This window comes from Pseudonaja textilis, unplaced genomic scaffold (assembly GCF_049901715.1).
Source record: "Pseudonaja textilis isolate UNSWEBS1 unplaced genomic scaffold, rPseTex1.2 PTEXCTG97, whole genome shotgun sequence".
NCBI classification, from domain to species: domain Eukaryota; kingdom Metazoa; phylum Chordata; class Lepidosauria; order Squamata; family Elapidae; genus Pseudonaja; species Pseudonaja textilis.
In genome coordinates, this window is record NW_028262845.1 from 21,451 (window position 1) to 41,608 (window position 20,158).

At 36.7% G+C, this 20,158-nt stretch overlaps 1 protein-coding gene across 3 annotated transcripts; it reads right to left on the reverse strand.

The window, feature by feature from the left end:
• Positions 1-66: 66 nt before the first annotated feature.
• Positions 67-16,885, reverse strand: PCID2 (PCI domain containing 2). 3 transcript variants are annotated; one of them, XM_087918869.1, is made up of 15 exons: positions 16,005-16,885; positions 14,815-14,889; positions 14,229-14,318; positions 11,478-11,551; positions 10,922-10,989; positions 10,351-10,390; positions 9,747-9,801; positions 9,405-9,508; positions 8,779-8,854; positions 8,532-8,673; positions 7,103-7,203; positions 5,440-5,513; positions 4,226-4,351; positions 2,237-2,360; positions 67-494 (listed from the first exon to the last, which is right to left on the reverse strand). In XM_087918869.1, the coding sequence occupies exons 2-15, from the start codon at positions 14,848-14,850 to the stop codon at positions 405-407; spliced, it is 1,200 nt and encodes a 399-aa protein (XP_087774995.1). In that variant the 5' UTR covers positions 14,851-14,889; positions 16,005-16,885; the 3' UTR covers positions 67-404. The 3 variants fall into 3 exon arrangements, with proteins under 3 accessions (XP_087774995.1, XP_087774994.1, XP_087774996.1); XM_087918868.1 differs by having other exon boundaries at positions 15,827-16,885; XM_087918870.1 differs by lacking the exons at positions 2,237-2,360; positions 4,226-4,351 and having other exon boundaries at positions 15,827-16,885.
• Positions 16,886-20,158: the final 3,273 nt, after the last annotated feature.

Consider the following 20,158-nt stretch of genomic DNA (forward strand, 5'->3'; position numbering starts at 1 on the left):
AATAGCAATATTAAAATTGAAAACATCAATTATGGTCACGTTTATGAACACAGAATTCACCAGAGGTTATCAACAGAATATAATGCTGTTTATTTAATTTGGGATTTTTATCAAGAAAAATCTACAAAAAGGTTCTGAGGGAACAATACATAGTTCATTCTGTACCTATTCTGAAAATTGCCTTCCAGAAGATGGTTCTGAAGATTACCGAGAGGGGATCATAGTCATTTCCTTTGAGTGGAAGAAAGTAGTGAATGGCCCATTCATTCTCTTCTCTGCTGCAGCAATCTCTTCAGCATGTCCCTCTTAGTTCTCCATCTCTTCCTCTTAAATGCAATACTGTCCCGCCTTTTAAAGAGGGCTCCTCCAATCATAATCCCCGTCCAGGAGCAACATTCCTCAGTTCAGCAGACAGTAGAAAGTGGAGGGAAAGGATTTTGCTTGCTGACAACAAGCTTCTGATGCTGATGAGAGATATAGCCCTTAATATGACCCTGGTTTGGGAAGAAAAACCCACAGCCATCAGTCTGGCAAATTTAGAATATTTATTTATGTATATTTTTTTCAAAGTATGCCATTTTTGAAAGATTAATTTACAGATCAGAGCAGTATAGTGTAGTGTAGTGTAGTATACTATAGTATAGTATAGTTTACTTTGTTACTGCACCTCGTACAACGAAATCAAACACCATCTTCAGTGCATATCATGACCATGACCATGAAAATAAACACAAACATCCTTCACCCTTCACAAATTGAACCGAAAACCCCTGAAACCACACCAACACTGAACTATACAGCAGAATTCAAAAGAGCTATTGCTCTGGGATAGAAGCTGTTTTTCAGCCTATTTGTCCTTGTTTTTATTATTCTGTACTGTCTGCCATATGGTAATAGTTCAAAAAAAGGGTTCCCAGGATAAGATGGATCTTTGAGAATGTTTTGAACTTCTTAAGGCAGCGGGAGCTATAAAGCTCTTCCAAAGAGGGGAGAGGGCAACCAATGATCTTCTGGGCAATGACATTAACCCTCTGGAGTGCTTTTCTATCTGCCACTGTGCAATTGGCACAGTTCACTTGTACTGCAATGTGGAATTGGGCTGCAATGTGGGCACCCTAGGTCAGGTCCTCTTTTATGGTAACACCCAGAAACTTAAAACTGGCCACTTGCTCCACTCGGTCTCCATTGATAAGCAAGGGCTGCAGTCATGCATATAAAGAGTATAGAGTAAGGGACTCAACACGAAACCCTGTGGTGTACCAGTGTTAAAAATAAGGGCTGAAGAGGTATGAGTACCTAATCTGACCCTCTGTGAGCGGCCAAACAGGAAATCCATAATCCAAAGGCAGACTGAATTAGAAAGTCCAAGGTCTAGAAGTTTAGACACTCGTCTATGTGGAAGAATTGTGTTAAATGCAGAACTAAAATCCTCAAAAAGCATCCTCACATCGCCCCACGGCTGTTCTAGATGAGTCGAAGCAGTATGAAGAGTGATGGCTATAGTGTCCTCTGTAGATCTATTTTTTCTGTATGTAAACTGGTGTTTATCAAATGTATGTGGAAGATCAGAAATGATGTGCCGGCAGACCAATTTCTCAAAGCACTTCATGATGATAGGAGTGAGTGCCACTGGTCTGTAATCGTTGAGGTTATTGATAGGGAACTTCTTTGGCAGTGGAACAATGCTGGAAGCCTTCAAACAAGATGGAATAGTGGACTGGGATAAAGACCGATTGAAGATCCTGGTAAAGACTCCAGACAACTAATCAGCACAGTCTTTAAGCAGTTGGCCAGAGATACCGTTAGTATAGTATCAGTATTAGTACCGTGTTTCTCATATAATAAGGCCGGGTCTTTTTTTTTTTTGAGACCCGAAAAAATGGCTAGGCCGTCTTTGCAGGGGTGACTTAATTCCCCCCCCCCCTTGCATCTTTGGGTGGGCGGTGACGGCTTGGATGTTGACCTCGGTGTTGGTGGGACACTTCGTATCGGGGTCAACGCAGGCAGCACAATGTCTGGGTGTGCAACAAAAGTGCTTCCTAATGGCAACCCCCCCCATTCCCCCCATTTCGCATGTTTTAATATAGGCCTTAATTTGGGGGAAGGGTCTTAATTTCATTTCATGCCTATAAAACATGCTGGGACTTCCTATTGGGGGAGGCCGTATTGTTGAAGAAACAGCCTACAACACAGCAAATGTTTTTATCCATGCCATGTTATGAATGCCAACACTTACCATGTAAATGAGATTAGCCAAAATGCACTGGACTTCATCAATATCAACATCAGTGACTTTCATGAATTTCAGGGCAACCAGAAAGGCATCTAGAGCTAGCTGGTGAGTTTTAAGTAACAAATATCTGAAGGAAAGGGGGAAAAAACATCACAGTTGCTACTACTGGTAGTAATTCCAACCTAGTCTAGGCCTCAATCTCCAGATCTATCCCCTCGTTGCCTACTCATATTTCTGTAAATGGAAACATCTACGTATTTCACTTTTCTGAGAAAAGATTCCGCCACATAGTCTGGAGGATCCAGTCAAATTTTATTTTGGTTAAGACTTGGAGTTGAAGGGGACTACTGCAAACTAGCAGGTAAAGGACTGTAGTAAAATGTTACACTTTGTGTGTGTATGTATGCATGTGTATATGTATATGTACACACACAAACACAAACACCCACCCACACACGTAACCTTTAACTGGGATAAACAGTGCATCATAGGGGAAAACCATTTCAACTAAGGTACCTCAAAGGAGTTAACTCCTAGAATGTGAGGAGGACCCATTATTCCCATAGCAATGAAATTTTGTAAAGTTCTTGCCGTGTCAGCACAACTGCTGTTCAGAGCTGCTGTTCAGTGCCACTGCTCTGCTGCCATGGTTACATGATCCTCATTTACAACATTCCCTGACACTTTCCCACCAGTCAACGGGGAAGCCTGAGAAGCTTATAGGGAGAAAGTTGATGGGGATCATGGCTGCTGACAGGAACACGGTGACAGATTTGTACTTACATTCTCCGTTTTGGTAAGGAAATATATCTGAAAGGATGACCCAATGGACATGAGTTATCTAGTTCAGGGGTCTCCAACCTTGGCAACTTTAAGGCTTGTGGACTTCAACTCCCAGAGTTCCTCAGCCAGCTGTTGCCAAGGTTGGAGACCCCTGATTTAGTTAGTCCCTAATATTTGGCTAGTCCCAAATATTTGGAACCCAACTGTCCTATTATTACTTTATTGGGGAAATGAAAGAGAATCTTGATATTTTACTAATAGATTAGGGTTAACCCAAAAAAGCAAGTCTGCTTATTCCAGAATAACTCAACTCATATAAAGCATTATTTCTATTAATAACTATAAATGCTGAATCAAAACAGAATATAAAGTTTATATAAACCACACAATTCTCTTTATTCCTTGAATATGACATTTCTCGGCTGGTCTGTATAGTTACTGCAGTCAGAAAAGAAAGCTTTCCAATTCCCATTTCAAAGACCTTTCTTTTTTAAAAAAATACACAGGGACAATTTTTCTCTTGCCAGATATTTAGAATATCAGGCAAATCTCTGAAAATCTAAATCATGGTTTTTACATTTAAAACAAAAGATTCCAGATGCTTCTAGCAAACATATTACTGATTAAAAGATTTTACTAGCAGAAATTTCCACTTAGGAAGATAGTCAAAAGCCAGACGTCCTTTGCTCAACTAGTGCAAACTTGCCATTTCAAAAAGTACTCCTTACGATAAAGAGAAAATAAATAATATACAAATAGTCGTGGGCTTACAACAATTCATTTAGTGACTGTTCAAATTACAATGGCACTAAAAAAGTCACTTGTGACTGTTTTTCACACTTACACCATTGCAATATCCCCATGTTCATGTGATCAAAATTCAGATACTTGGCAATTGACTCATATTTATGACGGTTGCAGTGGCTTGAGATCATGTGACCAGCCTTTTGCAACCTTCTGACAAGCAAAGGCAATGGGGAAGCCAGGTTCACTTAACAACTGTGTTACTAATTTAACACCTGCAGTGATTCATTTAACATCTGTGGCCAGAAAGTGTTGCAAAACTCACTTAACAAATATCTCATTTAACAGAAATGTTGGGCTCAACTGTTATCATAAATCAAGGACTACTTGTAATTCTGATTGATCTGACTTTTTCCCTACTGTCATGACACCTTAGCCGCATCAAGCAATATAAATGAAACTTACACTTTCTTGAAGAGATTTCTGTAGGTGATGATTTTCAACTTCTCAAGAATAAGGAAGATACCACAGCGAATGAAAAACGTCTCATGTTTTGCCAGAGCTTCATTTAATAAAAGAAGGTTCCCTTCACTAAAGGAATTTAAAAAATAAAAGTTTTGAACATTCAGTGACTGTATCTACGTATAACTTGGGGTGCATAATCATATACTGAGTGATGAGCAACAAGTAGCTTCATAAGAAGTCGTCTATTTATTTGACTTTTCCAGTATCTTAGCCTTTCCCCCACAGCCAAGAGGAAGAGTAAACAAAAACTCTGTTCAACTTTAACCTGACATAGTATTACTGGAAAATGTGGAATTCTAATCTAACAGTCCAAGAGTTATAGTCTTGTTCAATCTTTACTTGCCTGGCTTACACAGAGATATTATCTCAATTAAGCAACTATTATTACTGATAAGTGGTCTGTCAATTACTTCGGCCCACCCTGATTCTCTACATTAAACTATAAAGGCCCCAAAACTCTTTCATAATCTAATGAAAGCATCATTACTCCATAGTACACACTACTACTAACTTCCCATTGCAAGCAGCCATCCTGCTTCAAGAGAGGGGATACAACAGCTATAGCATTCGATTGCCTGGAAATCGAACTAACTAGCAACAACAGCATGATATTCCTCAGAAAGTAGCCCAGACAGAAATTAACAACCAGTTTACAAAACCAGACCAAATTAGTAAATTAATATTCTAGTTTATATGAAAGAAGAGGTCTAGTCAAAGTAAAACAGAATTTTACTTTCTTTTTCCTCCTGGTTTCATGGAGGAGGAATGAGAATGTCCATAAGCCAAGACTTTGCCTGGGATGTTTCTGCTTGTACATATTACACTAAACCGATATTTAGAGATACCAATATTGAGCAAATGAATTGGCAACTTTTGGGATTCTGGGACCGAATTTGCAAAGGGTGAGACTGCAATGGCAGGACATTAGTACAAAGCAAGCAGAGTTGCAGCTCAAATGTAGTTATAGTTGGGGTGTTCCATCTATTTCCTGGGGAGAAGAGACTGTTAGTTTAATCTGCATTACAATTGTCATTATTTCATTAGCAAAGCAACATTCAACAGTTCGTGTTATCTACATTGTAAGATAAATAATAGTTTGCAATCTTGCTACATTAATAGAATTATAAGTATGTAGTTCCATAAATGAAACTTACCTCACAGCTTTTGTAACTTCTGCAAACTGCATGAGGTCATACTTTTTTAAAAGCTGGACCATTGGCATATGGCCCTGAAAATCCAAGCATAATTTTAAACTCAATGCCAAAAATTAGAAGTACCAATAATCAGTTTTTTTCCTAAAGCTAGAGTCATGAGTAGTTCTGCTAATTATCATCATAGCTAATCTCCTAGCACAAAAGAGATTATTTTTGGCTATCTATTACCCAAATCATATCCATCATATGTATCCAGCATATGTTGGAAGGATCCTAATGGGATCCCAAACTGGGTCAAGCCATTTTTGAACAGAAAGACCAATTTGAAAGACCAATTCTGAATCTAGCAAAAAGAATCTATTGACAGCAGTCACTTTCCATTGGATTTGGAGTTTTGCATTTAGCAATTGCGACTAACAACAACAAACTAAAGAACTGCTCTTTCTCCTTTTCCTGTGTTCTAAAGCTTGAACTACAGTTCCTGCCTCATGTAGAAGTTAGCACTTTATTCTTAAGTGCTTGCACAGAAGTTCCAACTAAGCAATTTAGGAAATTCATTAATGATTCTGGGTCTCTGGAATCCAGGTTGTCATTCTCAACCTACATCTGATGTCATACTATGTTCTCAATCCAGTTTCAAGTTTTCCTTGACTATTTGGAGCTACAAAACACAAAAAGCTGTGTAACAAGTGTACAGCTTATGATTTTATATGCCTAGTGGGTCCCAAATACTACATGTCTTCCATAAACTATACCTATGATGGGCAACTCCATAAATCTCTGGCCAAGAAAGGACTCATTCCCCAATTCTTTTTTAAGTACCAGAACATACTTTAAGACCAGAGATTCTAATCTGCTGATACCTAACTTGATATCCATCAAAATACATATCATTTTTACATTAACATTCATTTTCATTTAAACAAGGTAGAGAATGAATGTGTGACTTCTGAAAATCTCTTAAGCCCCTTTACCAGAAGTAGCCTTAGAAGCATTTGTATTTTTGTCTGGGTAATGAATTAACAAGTTGCAACTGTATTTCTGCTCTCCCCTTAAACTGCATTTGTGTTTGTGTATATGTGAGCTGCATATACTCAACTCTGGATCACATGATGATGGAGGAGGAGGAAAGTGGGCTTAGAGGAGTGAAATCAGTAGCATTCAGAGCCATGTCCTACAAGCCTTCCCACATGGTTGGTTTTTTTCCTACAGTTCCAAGGCAGCTCTGGACGATTTCTGAACACTAACTTTCTCCTGACTTCCAAATTTGTCCCTTTTTGTGTAATTTTTATAGAGTGATTCTGTTGCCAAACAAAGAGGCAAGCTGAGCTCTTTATATAATTTCTTTCCAACAGTTCAGTGTTGGCAAAAATAAAAATAGGAACCCCAGCATGCTACAAAGCAAAGTGCCAGCTTCTTCCATTACACTGAATGAACTCCAAGTCTTTCTTTAAAAAGAGAGTTGCCAGTCCACGCTTTGAAGAAATGTGTTCACCTGCCCAGAAAAATGACAAAACTTGAATAGAAGATAGAATGGATGAAAGGGGCAGGCCAACAGCTAATTTGAGACTATCCGGGACATATATTCTCATAATTCCAAATTCTTTCACTATTCATCAAAGTTCGGAATTTCTCCTGGAGGAGACATTCAAATGCCACTCACCAGTAACATTTTCACTGGCAGCAAATAAATCAATATCATCCTTTTGTTTTTCTGACTAGACCGGTGACAGTGCTCAAAGGCAAAAGACAGATACTCTTCAGCTGCAAGAAGACAAAGAGAAGGAACACCATAACTCATCGGCATAGACCAGGAGCAAATAGTGGAAAGTAGTGGAAAAAGTAGAAAAAATCAGGAGAATCCACAACATGTTGGACCTTCTAAACAATCATAGGAAATAATGCTCCCTGCCTCCCAGTTTAATGAAATTAGTAATTTATCTATTTCAAGAATTTGTACTAAAAATAAATTATGGTGAGTTTATCCACAATAATTTTTAGCAATTTTTCCAAATGTGGCTCCACAGCCAGTCCTCTGGAAGATTGCATATATCATGTTACAGTGTAAAATCTAGCTCTTCAACATATGTTTTTTATGACATTATCAAAGCAAAAATAAAATCAGCTGAGATTTCAGTATACATTATGTACATTAAGAGCAATGTATCTCAGTGTTGGCCATTTTAAGAGGGAGAACTTCAATTCCCAGAATCCCCCAGCCCGCATGTATTAGAGAAAAAGACCACAATGATTATTCTCAATAGTGATTTGTACAAATACTCAAGTTTAATAGAATGGTTCTCCCAAATCATACTTACTCCTGAATTTTGCTACAACAGTTTTCTGAAGAACAACAAATGTCAACCTCCCAATCTTTGTCAGAAACTTAAGCATTTTGAAAACAAGGCAGTGCTCAAAGTAGAAAGGAACACTTAGTTTTTTATCAACCTAATTTATGAATTTGGTTTAACCTGAAACAGGCAATTCCAATTTTCCCACACTCTACTTTTAACTCTGGAAATAAGAAACAAAATGACATCCATTTTTCAATCACAAGGCGCACCTCAAAACATGAGAATATAAAACTATTTTATGCTTCTGAATTTGATGTTAAGATTGCCTTATATTACAATCACAGAAAGGATCTCACATGCTCCTCTTTCCACTAAGCTTCTACAGATATTCATCTCTCAGGTTAGAGGTTAATTGTGGTCAATGAGGAATCATCAGTAGCATCAATGAAATTAATTCAACATATATGACAAGTGAGAACATCAATGTAGAAATACTAGCTAGATACAAATGGGTGGAAGGAGTAGCAAAATGGGAAAGGAAATAGAAAAACCAGGAGAATCCACAAAGTGTTGGACTTTCCAAATAATAGAAATGATGTTCTCTCCATACAGTTTAATGAAATTAGCAATTTAATTTCAATAATTTGTACTGACAATGAATTAAGATGAGTCATATATTTGTAACCTGTAGTATCTGTATGATACTGGAATCAAACATCAAACCAACTTTTTAAATGTACTAATATGTAAAAGTTCATAGCAAAAAACCCCCATCAATTATATCAATATGATAAATACCTTGTTTAAAATCACTATCAAACATGGCCTTCCTTCCAACATAATACCTGTATGTAACTCTTTGTGCCATACTATATTCATCTTTAAGGTTTGAGCTATCAATTGCTCTTATCAATGGTTTACATAGGTGAAGTTTATTGATCTGGAAAGAGTAACAATGTTAGCAGAGGGGAAGCTACATGTGTGACAACAATCTGCAGTTAAAAAGAAATAATTCATGATAAGGTTTTCAAGGTTCATATCATACCTTAAAATATATTTTAAATAGTTGATTCACCAGAAACAACATGCCCCACTTTTTTGAATCCTCAATGCTGGCTCGACTATAACAAACATTACAAAAATGATCAAAATCAAAATTTATCCTTAAAACACGCATATTAGGCTTTGAGCCACATTCCTAGTGTTTTTGCATACCAAAATCATAACCGCAGTCTGTACTAACATCATAATCCTCTTTGCACGTATTCAGAAACATTCTACTGAGCTCATCAGATCCAAAGTGGCATATATAAGAGTCACTTTTATAGGGGATATGGATTGCATAAAATTCTAATAAATAAAATCATAATAAATAAATAATATAAATGCTATGAAGGCCAGTTTCAATTGAGGCATTTGTTGATAAATTAATATTTACATTAATTTTCAACCCAATGGATTCAAATCTTAAGATTGAGGAAACTTTGTCTTTGGGAAAATATGATTAATGATTTGCCACAATACAGCTCTCAAAGAATTCCGAATCCAACTTATGGTCAATTGTCTCCCAAGTCTGACATATAACAAGCGTACAGACCAGTTTACAAACTATAAAAAAAAATGTAATCTACACTTCCAAACAATTTAACCTAGGACTAAGGATATACTCACGTGTCGCTTGCACATACACGGAAACAACTCATAAGAAGTTCAGCTGCTTTTTCTAACATGTCACCAATCTTGCCTTTGCCTTTCTTTGCCAGTTGTTGATCAGCCTATCATGACACAACAGCGAGATACAATCACACTTAAGCCTTCTAATCACTAAGTTGGGACACAATACATACACACAGATATTTAGATACAGTGTATACCCAAGTAAGCAAATAGCTTTGTGTATTCCTGAATATGTTTCAGGCCAAGCGCAGAGCATCTCAATTTGTTACCCAGTCCATCCCAATATCTTTCATTCCTTCAGCATCTATTAATTTTGGCCTAAGCGGGAATACTTACACTGTTGGCAAAAATTCGAAGATCAAGTGCCACTGCATACATAATAGGCAAAGCCCTGGCAAATGAAAATTCAACATACGGTTAATCTTGAAAAATAATCTGCTGCATACTTTTAAACATAGCAACAAAACATATTTTATATTTATTATTGTAACACGGACAATGAAATTTTACAGTTTCTAATGAATTCCTTTATTTCCCCAAATATTCAGGAACATAGAAAAAGTACTCCAATATCCAAGCCCACATTTACCCAGGATAAATGAGGCCTGTTTGAAATCTTTCTACGGTCTATTTTTAGTATTTATTGAAGATAGTCAAATGGCTGAAAATCATAGGAAAAGGCTAGCTTAATGCAAATAAAATCAAATTTTGATTTAGTTGTCTTTCTATCTTTTTTCGGTCTCCATGCCATTCTCTATGTATGACCAATTGCTATTTCTGGTCCAAGAGATCACTTTGCTTCCATTTATCTTCAAAGTTGGGGAATATTTGAGATATTGAAATGGGTTATCCCCTATCTACCTACGTAAAATGGAATATTTCTCATCAGGCTAGTTCATTTATATTTTGAGATATAGATTTATGTCAATCAGGTACTTACCAGTTTTCTTCTTTGTGTGCTTGAAAAGCTCTCAGGAAAGATGTAGAGAGTATAAGGAAATTTGATGAAATATGATTCATTAAAAATGGAATTTTAGTGACACAGCTCTAAGTGTGAACCCACAGTTTAAGACCAATATAAAAAGGCAAGAATGTGTATGGTTTAATATGGACATTCACAAGACGTGAATGATAGAAACACTTTGATCAGAGGAGGCCACAACTATTACATTATGCTAATAATTACCAAACGTTAACATCCTCCTTATCTAAAAATGCAAACCCATTGATTATAAAAGCCAGGCATGAAGATTCTTTACATTGGGTGTGCTATGTATAATCAGCATCCCCATTAGATTGCCCAGCAATCTAACAAAACCAGATTTTTTTCAATATTTACATCCAATTACAGTATAGTTGACCTTGTTTATAGTAAAGATAGACCCTGAGTCTAAGTAGTAGATCAAACATTTACTTGGTCCTTAACCCAACATTGATAATTCTGTAGTTTGTACTGAAAGCTTAACTCCAAATTCCACTGTAGATTTTCAAAAGAGCAAATGATAAAGGATATTGTACTACAACTGTTTGGCATTTGTATGCTTCTACAAAGTCATGGTTGGCAACTGCGTAAGTACATCTATTAAGAAAAATGAAACATGAATTTTAAATAATAACCAAAACTAAGTTGGGTTATATTCTCTTTATTTCAATTTAATAAATCTTAACCATGTTTTTCATCAGTAAATCCAATTCTACTTCATGCTTCTTAGTATACATGTCTTGCAACTTAAATATCAGACTTCTTAAAGGGCAACAAACAATAGCTAATTTCATTTGCTAAAAAGGGCACTTGAGCAGAGTGTTTTCTTCTGATATATTTTGAAGGTTTTATTTTTCTACTTTAGAATTTTTCAGGTACAGTTCTATGCAAATGTCCATTTTTATGGAATAACTGTTTAAAAAAATAACTGTATTCTTTTACATCCTTTCAGCCACTTCTACGCTTTCAGAATAATTGCCAAGATATTAATTATTATTAGCACAAGGTGCTATTTGGGATTATTTGGAATACTTGAAAGTAACTGCACTATGCTCCAAGGTGCATCTTATCCCACCCAGTTTTACCTTAAATGAGCAGCAAACATCTCATCATAAGGTGGTTCCAGTACTTGTTGACATTTTTCTTCTGGAGATGAAAGCTAGTTATAAAATAGAGACCAGAGGCAAAAATAAGGCCTTGTTGCCCACAAAACAGTTTGACAAAAATTGTGAAGCTGAAGAAGTGCACCTTAATGGCCTATGCCTTTTTCTCTAATTACAGAATAAATAACATAAATAACTTTATAAGTAAACTGCCTGGCCAAATTTCATTTTTTAGAAGACTTAAAAGTATTTACACTGTCATTGTTCTTTCAGTCAATGACATATAGTATGGTAGAAAGGAGTCGTTGTCATTTGAATCAGATTCAAGTGTGACTAAGGTTCACAATTTATAACAAGGATAAATCATACATGCAAATTAAAAAAGGAAAAAAAAGTAGCTCAGAAGGCAATTTGGTTTGAAAAACTTAACATACGATGATGCACGCTAAACCAAATCCTTGCATGGGACAACATTTAATCTACTAGCTGACTATTAAAAAGACTATCATATACTGATTTTAGAATCACAGAATTCTGGAGTTAAAAGGAACCACAAAATTATTTATTCCAATTCTTTGCAATACATAGAAAAATGAGTTAAACCTTTCATTTTTTTTAAGAAAAGTTTTATTTCAGTTTTCCACATTTTAAAAACATCTCTTTTTAGTGAACAGCGTGATTACAGGTTCATCTTTACATACAAACATGACCATAATTACATATTCAATTTTTATATTCAACTTCTTATCCTAACAATACTTTTATACATTTTCTACTTTATTATATTATTCCAAATTCTTGCCTCTTTATTTAATTCATCTATATTTCATATATCTTCACAGTTGTTATACTTTAATACTTTTAACTGTCATATTTGCATATTTCATCACATATTCTTATTATATCCATTCATAAAATCTAATTTAATACATTCAATAAAATTAGTTTCCCCCTTAAATTATCAATTTTAAGTGTGCCACCTCTAAAATTTACATATTCACTAATTATCTCCTTTTAATCTCAATTAATAATTAACCTTTATTACCTAGAAAATTGAAATTAATAATCCTTTTAAAACTACATAGCAAATATAAATCAGATTCTGCATCATTTTCCCCCTTTTTAAATTCATAAAAATGATTTAGAATTTCAATATTCATAACTTTTAGTATATTTAAACTACCCCTCCTCACCTTGCAGAATCCCCTTTTAAAATATTAGCCATTGTCTTTATGCATTCTAAATAAACAATTCTTTTTCAGTTTTTTACAATTCCCCTATTTCTTTGTTTCCAAATCCTGCTTTTTATCACTTCTTTTCCCTTTCATTCTTTCTTTTATTCTGCCACTCGTTTTTATCCCCCTCCGTTTCCTTCCTTCCACCCTTCAATTTTCTGCTGTTTCTGTTTACCTTTTTTAATTTTACAGATATTCCCTTTTTTATCTAACTTCTTATGTCTCATATTTTTATTTCCCACTCTTCTCCTCCTTTCAGAATTCTTTGTTCCCGATGATAGTTAAAAATGGCCTCTTCTGTAGTCAGCTCCACCTCATCTTCCATCTTTTGTCTTAGTTGTCTTTGTTATTCATATTCTAAGATCTCGTTTTAAAGTATTCACCTCGTTCTTGTAATATTTCTTTCATGTTTCTAAGTTCCATCTTTAATTCCAGAAGAGATATCGCCATTTTATATGTTTTTGTCTAGTAATTTAATCCAAACCGTGTCTATGAGGTTAGTTTCCACCAGCTTTTGTTTTATTCCTCTCAAATTTTAAGTTCATAACTAGTCCAAATCCAAGTCCAGCCAAAATCAACAATTAATCTGAGGGCAGAATCTTCCTGCTTTTCTTTTTGTTTCAAAGTTTCATTTTTTCAAAGATCTTGTTATATTGTATCAATGTACCTTAAGATTCTTTAGAAGCATAATCTTTCAGTAACAAAACAAATTAACTTTAACCATTCAATGGCACTCTTTATCATAACAAATCTTCACCCTTTTTTCCCCTCTGTTCGGGGCTTTTTAAACCACAGTTTTCCAAAAAAAATCAAATCCAATGGATCCAAATTAGTTAAATGATTTCTTCTTCTAGCTTCTACCTTTTCCGGTTCAAAGCCCCACTGTTATCAAAAAACAATTCACTTTTTTTTTTCTCCTTTCTCTTCACCGCTTAATGTCCGTTTTAAAAAATTCTTAAAAATTAATCCTGAGGTACCTTTAATTATAACCTCCCATTTCTCCTGATGTCCATTCCTTTCTCTCTCCTGCGCAATCTTATTCCAGTTTACTCTTCCCTTTCAGGGTGGCCATTTTAGACCACCGCTTCAGACGTCTTCGGGAGGTAGCTTTACCAAGCCAGGGAGGGGACTTTAGGGAAGTCCAAAACCAGAGGGCTAAAAATGAGTTAAACCTTTCAGAAGTGGATGTCCAACCTTTTCTTTAAAAGATGGCAAACCAGTTCTGTAGGAAGATTGTTGAATACACCTTTTATATTGAGCAAGTACAAGGAGATAACTCCTTGTCATTAAAAACGTAAGTAAACATTGCAATACCTTCTAGGCATGGAATCTACAATAAATCAAAGTTCAAAATGTATTTTAAAGTATTTTCCATGACTCTAATTATGGCTCTCTGACAATCCTATATATTTCTATTCTAAAATAAATAGGTCATGTTCCTTTAATGAGTTCAACAGAATTTCAATACATTTACAGGATTGCAGTCCAAATGTGTTACCTGCAGTCTAGGATTTGCAACATGAGGATGTTTAAATGACACTAATTCTGCACAAAACAATCCATCTTTGCCATCAATAGATTCCAGTACCTGTGAAAGAAAACCATGTAAATTTAGTATTAGAGGACCAGTAAGAAAATTGTATTAACTTTTGCTAGTTTTGATTATGATCATCTTAGTGCCCAGCAATAGGGAGTACCATATGACCTTCCAGATATTGCTGAATACAGTTCTCACCACTGATCATTGGAACTGGAGTCCATGAACATCTGGAAATCACATGCTGCCCATACAATTTTTATACTATGGACAACCTCCCAGAATCAGGAAGGAATAAAGCTGGACCTTGGTACAAGTCTCATTTCTTTGTAACTAAAAGTAGCAAAAATAGCAATGAAATAAGAAAAAGATATGACTAATTTAAAGTTATTTTTAAAGTAATCTTATGCAATTATTGATAGCAAAATGCTTCTATTTTCATTCAACAGAGCATTATTAGATTTGGAGAGGTTCTAGCTGAATTAGAATAATTTTTCAAAGTATACCAAAATGATGGTTATTTTTTCAAATTAGATTTATCAATTACCTGCTGCAAATATTGGTTGATACTGATATGTGCCATTGAAAGAGGACTTATGTAAAATTAAGTGGATGCTTTAACCTGAAAAATAGTAGACATTAGTACAATAAAAATAATAGCAGCACAAAAGTTAGCAGAAAGGGGCTCAAAAATCCCAGCTGGTCTCAAATCTTTTAGCATCATATTGACAAAAAAGATGTTCCTTACTGTATTTATATAATTTCACTCCTGCCAGTACTTTTTCAAGAATAATTCCAACTCCATCACTTAAAGCCTATCCAATATGAATCTTTAAGACCACATGTTAAACCTATCTGGCTGTTTTCTCCCTATCTTCCATCCAGAGGGCTGCACATCAGACCTTTCTCTGTGGGCCATTAATAATATAGTTGGAAGCAGACTTATTAGTAACAGATTCCCATCATTTAAGCACTTAAGGGTTGTTTTCTCTCTTCCCAAAATTGACTTCCCAGAAGCCAGTCTCCTTCATCACATAGTAATTGGGATTCTCTCATCAATATGTGTTAGGTCTCAACTGTCATGCTACAAATTCTTCTTTAATAAAGCTGTTTGTAGATCAAAACTGATTTTTAACATTAGTTGATAAACTGATAAAAGCTCTTTACTGAACATTCATTGGGTTAACTCAACTGTGCTTTTTAATCCGTTGATGATCAATGGCAGATAAACAGAAAAGGATAAGATCTTTGAAGAAAAGCTGAACTTAAGAGAATTTAAGTCTATTAAGTCACTGGGTGAGAATCTCCACAGACTAAATTTAAAAGGTACAGAGGCGGATTTTGCTGCCAGGTCCAAGGATTGATTAAAGGCTGGCAGATGTTATTGAAACACAATTCCCATCGGTGCTTGGAAGCAAAGCCGATGTGCAAATGACCAGAGCGGCACTAACAACACACTGCTCACAGGTTACTCATGGCTGCGACAGCTAATCAGCAGCGAAAGCAAAAAAAGACCCTCTGCATATGCACCAAAGCAAGATTTAAGAAAAAGACGGAACCTTCCGGAACATAAGGACCAACGCATTTATTGCAGCAGCAGAAGCTTCGCTGGAAAATATCTCGATTTCCGGAATCAATAAGCGACCCTTCTCCGAACGATATCAAACAGCCACGGCGAGCGGCACGCATGCGCACAACTTTCCTATTGGCTGCACTGTTTCTTCCAGCGCTGCCTACCTGACCCCGATTCCAGAACTACGTCACTGCTGAGTCGCCCTGCAGGCTCTGATGCAGATTTAGGCGGACCAAGCAAAGCAGCTGTCAAGGTCCTCTGTTGCGGATTGGCCAACGTCCGGCTTAATGTTCCGCCTACTCCCAGGCCCCGCGACCTACAGTGGAAGCGACTCCTCGGTACTCATCCAACCGAACGTGAAGGGCGTGTCGATACAAATGAATGGGGTGGGGCTCAGAGAAAGCGAACGATCCGAAGTTTTAAAAAAATCCGGCGGCCACTAGAGGGCAACAAAAGGGGTTAATGATCCGGAGTGTCCTCTTGCCCTATACCGTGATGAAGATGAGGGAAGCCGGTGGGTCTCGTTTGTTAGGCTGTTCAGACGATGAAACGGAACATCTCCCTCGGATGAGAGGCGAAGGAGCCATTTTGAGAGGCAGCCCGGGGCTCAGCCAGCAAGGAGGGAGCGCTTTGGCTGTAGCCGAAGCGGCTCTCAGGATCTTTGTCCTGCAGCTCTCGGATGAAACAAGCGCGGCGCTTCTAGAACTTCTGAGCAAGCTGTGAGTTCGATCCTAGGTAATATTTGGGAATAGACTCTCCTGCTCGAGCAGGGGGTTGGACTAGATGACCTCCAAAGTACCTTCCAACTCTTGTTCTTCTATGACTCTTAACTGCGCCATTTCCACGAGAAATCTTCTACCTGTACTGTTCTTCATTTGTAAGACACCCAGATGGATCCTCTTTTTGGCCCTTTTCGCTACGGCCAGCCGGCACCGAGCCGTGGGAATGGAGAGTTCCCTGCCGAACCGATTTTTTCGGATGAGCGCATCCTGCGATCCGCCAAACCTGCAGCAGCATTTGTCAGTCCGGCGCTTCCCTCTTGATCGAGTTAGCGAGCACCAATGAGGCGGGGAAATGCAGTCGAAAGATTTGGTTTTGCTTATAGGTTTATTTTCCGCCCATTTGCTTTTATAATAGAAGGTCCGGTGCCGTTTTATTAGATTGATTGGTTGAGTGATTGCTATCAAGCCTTTTCAATTTTTGAAGACCCCGTAGATTTTCTCCATGAGGATCTATCCCAGCCTGGTTCTTGCAAGTCTCCCAACAATGAATCGTAAATTATCGTCTTTGTAACTCAAGCCATCCACTTTGCTGCTGGTCATCCCTTTTTATTCTTTCCTTTCATCTTTCCCAACATTAGAGTCTTTCCAGAGAACTAAACCTTTGCATAATGTGTCTGAATTTGGATAACGTGAGCCTGGTCATTTATTTCAAGTGAGAACTCTTGAGTTCATTTCTTGATGATCCATCATGATAGTCTGAGAATGTAATATTATTATATTAACCTAAGTTGTTAGGTTAGGTATGTTAGAAGTCTGTAGAGATTCTCAGTCATCCAGGTCATGATTGTCCCAAAGATGCTTTTTCAGGAGGCAACTGGACTTTCTAGTTCTTTTCTTTCGAAGGCTAAATATGTTAGGTTTTAGTTAGACTTTGTGGCTAAGTATTTAACTAAGTTAAATCACCATCAGTCAAACTGCTGGTGACCTACTGTTGCACCACAGAGAGTATCTTAACTTAATGCACCTCTGTATGGTTTGCCAGTTGCTCAGTGGCAGATAAGAAAGCACTCCAGAGGGTTAATATCATTGCCCAGAAGATCATTGATTGCCCTCTCCCCTCTTTGGAAGAGCTTTATAGTTCCTGCTGCCTTAAGAAAGTTCAAAACATTTTCAAAGATCCATCTCATCTTGGGCACCCTTCTTCTATTCAAAAGGGTTTCATTATCAGATGAGTGTGCATAGGATTGGAACCAACTTGACGTGAGAGTAAAGCCATAATGTCTTGTCCAGGTTTTCTCATATATATTCCCTTGAAGTAAAAGGATATTAGCCTTTGAATGTGATCCAAGCAAACTGGAACATTTTCACACAATTATACAATAGTCCTGTATAGTATTTTGCCCTTTCCAACTTCATCATTTAGATCTGTTCATTTATTTACAGAATTATACAAAATCATAAAATTATAGCAATCCTGCCACCACCACCATTAACGAAATCTGGCATTCCATAGCAACTTCTTTCCTTCACTTCACCCATTAAAGATTCTGCTTTTGCATTCCATGATGCACTTTTTGTATTGTAAATATTGCCCCATTATTTAATGTGATTTTTTTGAATGCTCACAACTTTCACTATTATACTTCCCGTATGACTCTGAGTCATTTTAACTCTGAAAGCATTATTTTTACATGACTTAGTTTGTACAAGGGTAGTACATATGTGTTTGTACATGTTACAGTTGTGCTGGCATGCAAACAAAAGCTACACCTGGGCTTGTTTCTGCAATGCAAACACTCCTGGCCTTGTGACTAGGGTCATTGTTGCTTGTTATGCAGATTACAGAATATAAGAGTTGGCAAAATGCAAGAATAAAGGGAAAGTGTTTGGCAGTGAGCCTAGGTTACATCAGAACTTTGGAGCCGTTTAGGAACTGAGGAAGTCTATTTGCTGAAATGTGACATTTTTGAACCTTTCTTCATTTAATTTATTTAGTATATTTGCAGATTTGCTGTTTAATGAGTATTTGAAAATAAGCAACATGAACAAAGGTTATAATAGAACCAATTAAATTATTTGCTTTAGTTTGTCCCAGCTTATGCCAACCTAGCACTTTGAAAACATGTAAAAATGTAAGTAGAAAAATAGGGACCACTTTGGTGGGAAGGTAACAGCGTTCTGTGCACCTTCGGTGTTTAGTCATGCTGGCCACATGACCACGGAGACATCTTCGGACAGGGCTGGCTTTTCAGCTTTGTAATGGAGATGAGCACCACCCCCTAGAGCCAGAAATGACTAGCATGTATGTGCGAGGGGTACCTTTACCTTTTACCTTAGTTTCTAATACCACTAAGCTCAACACCTTAATATGTTCATGTTTGAAACAGGAAGCTTTCAGGATCTGTTAAAAGGCTGTCAAAATGCCTTTCTTCTGAGGATTCGATTTTTCTACTGGGAGAGCTTTGGTGCAAGGATACGGACAACTGCTTGAAAGCTGGATCTTTTTATTTTTTTCAGGAAGGCAAGAGATAGCAAGAAATCTGCATTCCTGGGCTAGCTACCTTTGTATGGTTAAGTTCCTGATTTTTATACTTTTTTCTCCTTTTGTGTATGAGTGCTTGTGTTTGTATTTCTTAATGTTTTAAATCCTGTCAGGGGTTGTCTTCATTTCCACCAGAGGGTAAACTCCGCGGGGTGCAGAAGGAAAACTTTGCAGGGCACAGAAGGAAAACTTTGCAGTGTGGTTTGATTGGATTATCGGTTTCATCCTAATCTTTTTTAGCTTAATGGTTTCTTATATTTGTTTTGTGGCAATCTCCTGTCTGTCTCCTTTGCAGTATATTTTGTGTCTTTTGTTTGTCTGTTTGCTGATTTGGCATGTCTTGTGTTTGTAAGGGTTTTCTTTTCTTGTTTCCCTAGTTTTCTTAATTATTTGGGCTTTTGTCTAAGGGGCTTCTTTAATACCTTTTATTTGATTTCTTTTCGTATGCAAGTTTGTTTTGTGGCTGGCTTGATGTTCCCTTCGGGCTTTTCCTGCTTGGGTGACATCACTGTCCTCGTGAAGTTCCCTTTCCACAGATCCATGGGTCTTTGCTATAGGCCTTACCTCTTTGTTACAACCTACAATAAAAGCATAGCTACTTTTATTACAAGAGCAGTTTAGAGTCTTTTTTTTAGCATACCTATTATTTGGTAAGAATTGTTTTTGTTGGCAGCTCATTAAAAAGCTGGAATTGATCAAAATAAAACCTGCTAAGGAAAAATTGCCATTTTAGTATGAATAATTAACACTTGAATATCTCTAGGCTATAGATTAAAAATTCTCTCAAGGAGATAACACATCTCTGTTTCTAGGTTTTCTAAATCTTTAATAAGGCATCATGTATTTGCCTATAAGTTGTTCATTTCCTCGTCTCCCTTTTGATGTTTGACAAAAAGATGTACATAATAAACCCAGGGATATATTCCCATGGAGATTTATATAAATTTCCTGCTATAGGATGAATGATTACATGAAGACATTTCTATAGTACAGTTTTCTATACATATTTTCTGTAGTGTATTCCAATGCGATCAACAGGCCTTAAATAATTATG

Excerpts from the sequence above, each read along its gene's own strand:
- PCID2 (XM_087918869.1), bottom strand. The coding sequence starts at position 14,850 with ATGGCACATATCAGTATCAACCAATATTTGCAGCAG. Across the intron at positions 7,204-8,531 it reads TGATAGTGATTTTAAACAAG|CTGAAGAGTATCTGTCTTTT; the intron begins GTATTTATCATA and ends GTCTTCTTGCAG. Across the intron at positions 495-2,236 it reads TGGCTAATCTCATTTACATG|GGTCATATTAAGGGCTATAT; the intron begins GTAAGTGTTGGC and ends TTCCCAAACCAG.